Source organism: Rhagoletis pomonella, unplaced genomic scaffold, assembly GCF_013731165.1.
Source record: "Rhagoletis pomonella isolate Grant_MI unplaced genomic scaffold, Rhpom_1.0 Rhpom_scaffold_00005, whole genome shotgun sequence".
Taxonomy (NCBI): domain Eukaryota; kingdom Metazoa; phylum Arthropoda; class Insecta; order Diptera; family Tephritidae; genus Rhagoletis; species Rhagoletis pomonella.
Genome location: NW_023458559.1, coordinates 7,958,389 through 7,966,703, shown reverse-complemented (window position 1 = coordinate 7,966,703; position 8,315 = coordinate 7,958,389). Strand labels below are relative to the sequence as shown.

The window sequence follows — 8,315 nt, the reverse complement described above, 5'->3', positions numbered from 1 at the left end:
ATTTTGGGGTACGAAGGTTAGTAATGTAAGAAACAAGAAAATTGAATTTTGTTATACCCAATAATGTTATCTGAGAACAGTCATCTAACATAAACCTGTAAGATTAGGAAGAGAAATACAAAACAAAACAAAAAAAATCAAAATCCCAAAGTAACCAGACAAACATACAAAAATACCTATTATTAAAAAGAATTGAGGCATTGAGGGGTATGACTTGGGCTAAAAGAACCAATTATTTTTTTTTCCTTTTAGCAGGTTGGGTGGGTAGAGACGGAAGTGCAACAACACCTTAAGCCTTCCTACACGACTACTGGTGACGTGATGGTTATTCAGTTTAGTTTTCAATAGGTTCTGGAAATTTAATAATGTTAACGTTCTTTTTCTGATAATTAACCCTCTACGGTCTCAACTTTTTTTTAACATGGGTTCAGATGAGTAACCTGTAAACCTCTGCTTAATTTTTTTTTATGGTTCCGAGAAAAAAGTCAGAGTAGGAGCAAGTTCCCACCCGTATACGCTGAAGTCTAGCTGGTAAATCTAAGAAGAGTGCCTCGCTCCTTAACCCCTAAACCAACTCGGAGAACTGCCTTCTAGGATGTGAAGTCGTGGTGATCTTTATTTGGATCCAAGCAACAAGGCTTCGAGGAAACCAATACGCCCGGAAATCTACGGAGACAGTTCATTACAATGTACGTATGTATGTATGTATGTACATATCAATGCTTCATTTCAAACAAGCAAATGTCGTTGAATTGTTTTTGAAATACGGTATCATGGCTTCGGCAACCCATCAAACATGCTTAAAATGGCTTTCAGCACCAAGTCAGAAGACTTTCAGCAACAAGTCAAACGACTTCTGCAACAAATGAACCGCGGCGTCTTGCCTTCGCCAACCAGAACTTTTTGGACGAACCGGCTAAATTGGCAAATAAAACCGCCTAAAAACGGCTAAATGTTTCAACTAAATTTCACATGTTTTTTTTTAAATAAATCACGAGTAAAAAGGCTATTTCTTGGAGAGAAGTTACAAATTCGAGCCGGAAAAAATTTTGTCAGCAAGAATTTGCAATTAGGAAAAACATATGATTGTGGCACATGGTGGGATTTTTTGTCGACGATAATTTGAATAAACAAGTTCGTTAAATTTAAAAATGTACAAACTGGAGCGATTTTAAAATGAAAAACGTAAGTTAATACCCGTTTTGATGATTTGAAAGGTACCCGGCAAAAAAAACTGTATTCTTAATCGGAATGCAATCTCAACCAGAGTCGATATAGTAAACCCGACAAAGAAATTGAAACGTATGTTGAAGAAAGTCGGTCGGACAAGATATGTACACGTAGATCCTATTTTTTGCCCCTCTGAAAGAATTTTAAAAATTGTATAAAAATTTCTTTTGTTTGAAATGCAACTGTGGACACTAGCTCCCAGAAAAACTTGCAAATTTGCGTTCGTACAGAAAATTGCAAGTTTCTCTACATGAGAGAGAATTTGGGAGCATTTTTTCTTACTATCTGATGTTTTGAGTGATAATTCTCGCTGGATTTTCGACGAACAAACCTATTGTCTTCCCTACAAGGCCTTTAGGCAAATAGAAACCAATACACATAAAAAACGCAGTAAAAATTTCCCTTCCATTTTAAGGCAGTAAAACAACGACCTTAAGTTAACATAAACCGAGGCCATATGTTGACAAGGGATGCAAAATCACAGTTACACAAAAGAACTGGTCAGATTTTTCAGAAATCCCTTCAATTCTGATGTAAAATATGATGCCAAAAGACTGCAGATCTCTCATTTAGATGACTGGTCATATGACCGGCAGATGTCTCGTAGGATTCCCAGAGAGTTTTGCTTTACATAGAAATGTGTGCTCTTTTATTTTCATTTTGACTCACTTCAGTGTTGGTTCCTTTAATTCAAGTTGGCATTCGGTTTTTGGAATTTAAATAAGTTCTCAGCAAAAAAGTTTGTTTAAAAAAATACATATGTGACCATAGTGCTTGAAAATATTAATTTTTCCCTTACCTTAAACCTTTGGGAGTGGGCAAAAATGATGTTTGGTAATTTAGGCAGAATTGAATATGCGCTATCTGGGAAGACAATATCTACATGTAATATTTATCCTGTTTGTTGGCACTATATCCAAACACAAACGCATCTTAAGTGTCTTAACAGTGAAACAATTTCTTATTTTCTAAGTTTTCGAATAAAACTTAAAATTAAGACATTTATAACAAACATTTTATGAAGAAAATCCCTTCTTCGTTTTAAATAAAAATAAGCGAAATCGGCCCAATTTCATACAACGCTGCCTGACATGAAAATTTTCTCCACGATAAGGCTAGTAGCCATTTCTAACAGATTTTGGGTGGCTTAGTCAAAAGTGGAAACATATATACATATTTGAAATTTAAGAAAACAAGGCAAATAGCAAAATCGGCTAAAAACGGCTAATTTTTTCTGCAAAACGGCTAACAAATTGGCTGCCGGCTAAATCGAAATTTTTCCGGCTGCTTGCTATCGCAACCGGCTAAATCTAGCCGGAAAACGGGTAAAATGGCAACACTAAATGCAGTATCATGCTTTCCGCAGTCAATCAAATACGTCGGTTGCTGGGTTCGTACACGTTCACTCGGAATACTGGTTTGCCGAAGTCAATATCAGTATGAGCTGTTATAAGTATCGTTCACTTGCGGTGGCTGTATTTGCAAGCACTGCACGATATGCGCCGATATGGATGTTGCCAATCTCTGCTGTGTATTAACGCCATTGACATTAATTCACTTTTCAATTGTGTATTAATATCAGTGACATTAATTCCATTGCCATTATTGCATGTCACCATAAATGTTAAAGTATTAACTCAGAGTGAAATAGAGCTGTAAAACTATCGATCCCAGCTCTATTAGTGATGTGGTTAAGTTCGATTTGAGATGGTTAACTTTTTGATGAAGACCAGAAAAATGTTTTGGAAAGGTGTATGTTTAGCAAATTGGCAGAGTATATGCAGACATTAGTTATTTTACCGCACAGTAGTGCCGCTGCCGAAAGAAAATTTTCAGAGGTGAATCTCATTTATATATAACTATATAAATGTGAATGTCTGTTTGTTTATTACCTTATAACCTTATAAACTTTGCACCTTATTTTTTTTTACCCCGGGAAAGTTATAGGCATACGGAAAAATGGGCAGTACTGAAAAAGGGGACGTGGCACTTCCAATACTAACTAAAATTTTCATGTTGTATACCTTTTGAAATATTTATGGTAGAGTACTGGAACTTTGTGTCGAGATAAACGAAATTAAATTCATACTCATGGGGAAAGATTGGCGGTATTGGAAAAGGGGGCGTGAAATATTTAATCAGCTACAACTTCGGCACCGTAAGACACAAGAACTTGAAATTTGAGATGCAGACATATTTATTTATTTATCAATCAGTCTATGAAAACATAATTTCTTACAGACTATTTAACTATCAAGCTTAAGCTAGGGTATCAAATTAAGAATATTAGTAAAAATTGACTTAGGCAGAGAGAAATCAAGGTCGATAATAGTTGGGATCTGGTTAAATTCACAAATTGCTCGGCCAGTGGTATGGTAGGTTCTTATAGTAAGGTATACATACTACTACATGAGTTTGTAAAAGGCTTAGCGCATCCCAAATGGGTGGAATTTTTTATCAGCTATAACTTCGGAACTATAAGTCACAAGAACTGGAAATGTGGTATGCAGACTTATCTGTGGTAGGTGCTTATAGTAAGGTATATATTCATGAGTTTGTAAAATAGGGCGGGCCACATCCCAAAGGCGTGCAATTTTTTTTCAGCTATAACTTCGGAAGCATAAGTCACATAAACTTGAAATTTGGTATGCAGACATATCTATGGTACGTAGGTGCTTATAGTAAGGTATGTATAAATAAAGGAGTTTGTAGAAGGGGGTGTGGGACATTTCATAGGCGTGGAATTTTTTATCAGCCATAACTTCGGAACCACAATTTACATGGCCTCTTTGATTCCTTCGATATGTCTTTCGAATTTACCGGACTTCAGTTTCCAGTTCGCTTAGCTTTTGCAATGACAATAAACAAGAATTCCTTAAAACAAAACCCAAAACTTGATCGAGAATAAAATATACGATAATTGCATTGGAAAATGCATTAATGTAATAGATGCTTTGAAGTATTAAAAACATTCGGTGAAAAAATATTAGAGTTATTATTCCAAAGAAATTAGGTAGCTAAAATTTAAATATTACAACATTGGTATTTCCAATATTTTTTCCAGTATTTTTTGCTAACTTTATAAATAGTTTGCTTTAATTTTATTAATTAGTTTTAAAACTTTAATCCTTATTTCCATTTGCCAGCTTTGGGAGATAAGTACATGCTTTTTTCAGATGTATTTTTTCTTAGATTTTGTATAAAAAAAGAAGAAAACTGTATAGGTATAGGGTTGATTGAATGAATGGCCAGTCACCAGTTCCGAGTCTTTTCGATTGCTGAGTATGAGGCCTTATGTTGGACAAAAGACGGAGTATAAATGAGCCAAATGGAGGAAATTAGCCTATGGTTACAGAAGATATCGTCACAACACACGAATAAAGGCGCGGTAGTGTTTTGACAGCGAAAAAAGATGCTTATGACAAACTTCGGCGAAGTATGTTAAGAGTCTTTGACGCTGAAGTTTTTTATGCGTCTTTTTTCGCCGTCATTTTTTGAGATCGCACCTTTATTCGTGTCTAGTGACGATATGTAATAAAGTAACCGACAAAGACTTGCGTGCCGCTTGAGCTTTTCTCTCAAAGTGTTTACCGCTGGTAAACGCAAATGAAGGTTAACATTTAAAAACTTATTAATAAAATTTAAGTAAAATCTAAATAACACAAACGGCAATAACGCAAAATTTGCTTTATTTCACTATTAAATGGGAAATAATACCAAAATCTGAGTTTTGCTTTATTTCCAACAAAGGTTGGAAATAAAACAAATTTTGCCTTATTTCCCATTGCTTATTTATACTATTTGTAAAAACAAAAACAGTTTACTGACAGAAGGAAAAAGAACTTTGTTTATTCCAAAAATACAATTAAACCAGGGCACATTGAACAGGTAATATTAGTCATATATGTAATACTCCTATATTGGCAGTAAGAGCTAGTACCGTCCGAAAACACTACAGTACAGATATATCAATAAACACGTACGAAAGAAAAGGAACACATACGTTTATAAATAAACATGTACACGACACATTTACAAAAACGGCACTCAAGTACACAATACATTGACAAAAATAGTACTAGACTCCCTGTAGAAATTTTAAGCATACGACATCGCTGTTGGTGGCATGAGCTTGCCTTCATTTCCATTTAACACGCGTGGTTTCTCAGAGCGTATACGTACCTTAATCATGCACTTGTACTACTGCTGTATGCATATGGCGGTATTAATGTTTCAAATATACAAAAATGCATTAATGGTACAGTATTAAAGCATTCTTACAAGATATGTATCCCCATATGTAAATGCTACTTTTCTGATACATTTTAATATACGGGGACATACAAACAAGTAGCTTTTACATATTCAAATGCATATCTTGTAAAAGCCCGTTTGTGCTGAAAATAGTATCGCACAACACGTCTGTTTACTAAAATTTTTGTACAAGACTGAAAATTAGAGCTGCAAAACTATCGATGGCACTATCGATAGTATCGATAGTTTACAATTTGACACCACTATCGATAGTTGTAAATACTATCGAATGGTGACATTCCTATTTATCTAGAAAATTCAATTCAAGGAATTGGCGCTGGGAATTGGCTTGTGTAAGAAATAAAAAATTTATCAAATATACGTACATATGTATGCACATACTTTTAATTTATTTTATCTTAATGCTTTTATTGCTATATCAGGGTTATAAGATGTTGGCCGTTGGCTCGAAAATGGAAAATTCGGAAGCTTCGCAAGGTAAGATTCATTTAGCCTGTGGACTCGGCTAATTTATAAATTTTGACAGCTTGTAACACGGAGAACAGTCCCGAAGCAGAAATTTTGTCCAGCGGCGATGATTCCACCACAGTTAAAAGGCGCAAGATAGGCGGCTCCGAAGTATGGAAATATTTTACGCATTCGAAGGGGAAAAAATTTGCAAAATGTCGGTCATGTGGCAAAGAATATAGGACAAGTGGAAACACGTCGAATATGTTTGACCACTTAAAGCGTGCCCATCCCAACCTAAGAGGAAAACCAAGTTGTTCAAAAAAAATTAACCAATATTTCACCAGAGACGCAAAATATGATAACAATTCTGAACATAAGAAAAATATTGATGACGCTTTGATATGGATGATTGCTGCGGACATTCAACCTTTCCGCATTGTAGAAGATTCCGGATTTCGTAAGTTTGTCGAGTGCCTAGATCCTCGTTACGTTTTACCAAGCAGAACCTCTTTGCAAAACGTACTATTGAAAAATACATACAACGACGTTAAAAAAAAGTTGCAAGTTATTTTAAATGGCACGCAATATTGTGCAATCACAACGGATTGTTGGACGTCGAGGGCCAACGAAAACTATTTGACGGTCACTTGCCACTTTATATCAGACAATTGTAAGTTGCAAGTAGCAGTGCTGTCTACAAACAAATTATTGTCAGGAACAAATCATTCGGCAGAAAATATTTCGGATACGTTGCGCAGTGTTTTGTCGGAATGGTCTATTCTCCACAAAGTTACTTCATTAGTGACCGATAATGCTGCATCTATGTTGAAAGCTTGCGAGATATTGCAGAAAAGAAACATTCCATGCTTTGCCCATACCATTAATTTAATTGTACAAGACGCTTTGGGTAAGGGATACATAAAAGGCGTGTTGGTGAAGTGTAAGCATATCGTATCGTGTCGTACTTTAAAAGTAGTACAATTGCATACGAGAAATTCAAAGCTGCACAATGCACTCCAAAACCATACAGTTTAATACAAGAAGTTCCGACGAGATGGAATAGTGTCTCATGATAAAAAGGATTTTATTAACGAGAGATTCAATCTCCAACGCCTGCTACGCCAAAAGCTCCACCAACACTTACTGCCGACGAAGTGGAAATATTAGAAGACCTGTGCGCACTATTTTCTTTGTTTCATGATGCCACGGTTCAGGCTTCGGCAAACAATTCCGTAAGTATTTCATTGATAATTCCACTTTCACATGGTCTGTACCAAAGCTTAAATGAGCTTAAAATGAAGATGAAAACGGCTGAAGGTTTAAATACTTGCAATTACTTGATCGAACGACTAAGCATTAGGCTATTTCATTATGAAAATCGAACCGTAACTAGGATAGGGACGATTTAAGATGCAAGATTTAAAAAGGAGGGGTTTAGGTCTTACTCCAATGCTGATCAAGCATCAAAGCTTTTAGAAGATGAAATAGTTACCTTACTGAGAGATTCGTCAACAAATGCAGATATGTCAAAACCGTCAACATCATCGAGTATGCCACACCAACAATCACTTTTAAAATTTCTTAACAAAAAAATCGAAGAAAAAGTCAAATCAAGCAGAGCAGATGCTATTATAACTGTGCGACAGTACCTTGAAAGACCAAACGCACCACAGGACAGCGATCCCTTGGAATATTGGAAGGCAAGCTTTTCTAAATATTTTGTTACAACAATATTTATATGAATAAATACAATTTGTTTTACAGAACAACGAAAACGAAATGCAAGCTGTGAAAGCTTGCGCAATGAGCTTTTTTTGGCGTCCCAGCTACGTCCACAGAATCAGAAAGACTGTTTAGCAAGGCCGGTTTAACGGTTTCTGAAAAAAGATCATCATTGAAACCAAAAAATGTTGATATGCTTCTCTTTTTAAACAAAAACAAATGGGTGACTGCAGTGGACCTGTAACCCAGGAAAGTAGCATGCCATGACAGGGGATTTAATACATAATTTCACAATTCGACAGTGTAAATACCTCCAAAATATTAGATAGTGCAGGGTGTAGGTAAGGTCGAATACAACATACAAGTAGATTTCGTATAGTCCAGGAACCCTCAATTTTTTTTTATAAAAAAAAATTTTTTTGAACTTGATGTACTCTTCTCTATATAGCGCGACAATACCAACCAATTTTACAAATCAAATATGTTTTGCAAAAGGGATTTGTAGTCCATTAAAACTGTCTAAAAAATATATTGTTTGGAGTTTTCATAGGGTAAACCTAAAAAACAACTATTTTGCTTAATCTTTTGTTTTAAGTTTAACCATAGTTTATTACTAAAATTGCAATTTTTTTATATTT

At 35.3% G+C, this 8,315-nt stretch overlaps 1 protein-coding gene across 1 annotated transcript; it reads left to right on the top strand.

Moving 5' to 3' along the window:
• The first annotated feature begins 5,706 nt into the window (after positions 1-5,706).
• LOC118738677 (zinc finger BED domain-containing protein 1-like) lies at positions 5,707-7,651 on the top strand. Its single transcript, XM_036469589.1, has 3 exons — positions 5,707-5,837; positions 5,928-5,982; positions 6,032-7,651. The coding sequence occupies exons 2-3, from the start codon at positions 5,937-5,939 to the stop codon at positions 6,988-6,990; spliced, it is 1,005 nt and encodes a 334-aa protein (XP_036325482.1). The 5' UTR covers positions 5,707-5,837; positions 5,928-5,936; the 3' UTR covers positions 6,991-7,651.
• Positions 7,652-8,315: the final 664 nt, after the last annotated feature.

What these genes read in the sequence shown, in the direction of transcription:
- LOC118738677 (XM_036469589.1), top strand. Translation starts at nt 5,937, where the DNA reads ATGTTGGCCGTTGGCTCGAAAATGGAAAATTCGGAAGCTTCGCAAG. An exon ending in AAATTCGGAAGCTTCGCAAG is followed by an intron (nt 5,983 to 6,031) that starts GTAAGATTCATT and finishes AAATTTTGACAG; the next exon opens with CTTGTAACACGGAGAACAGT.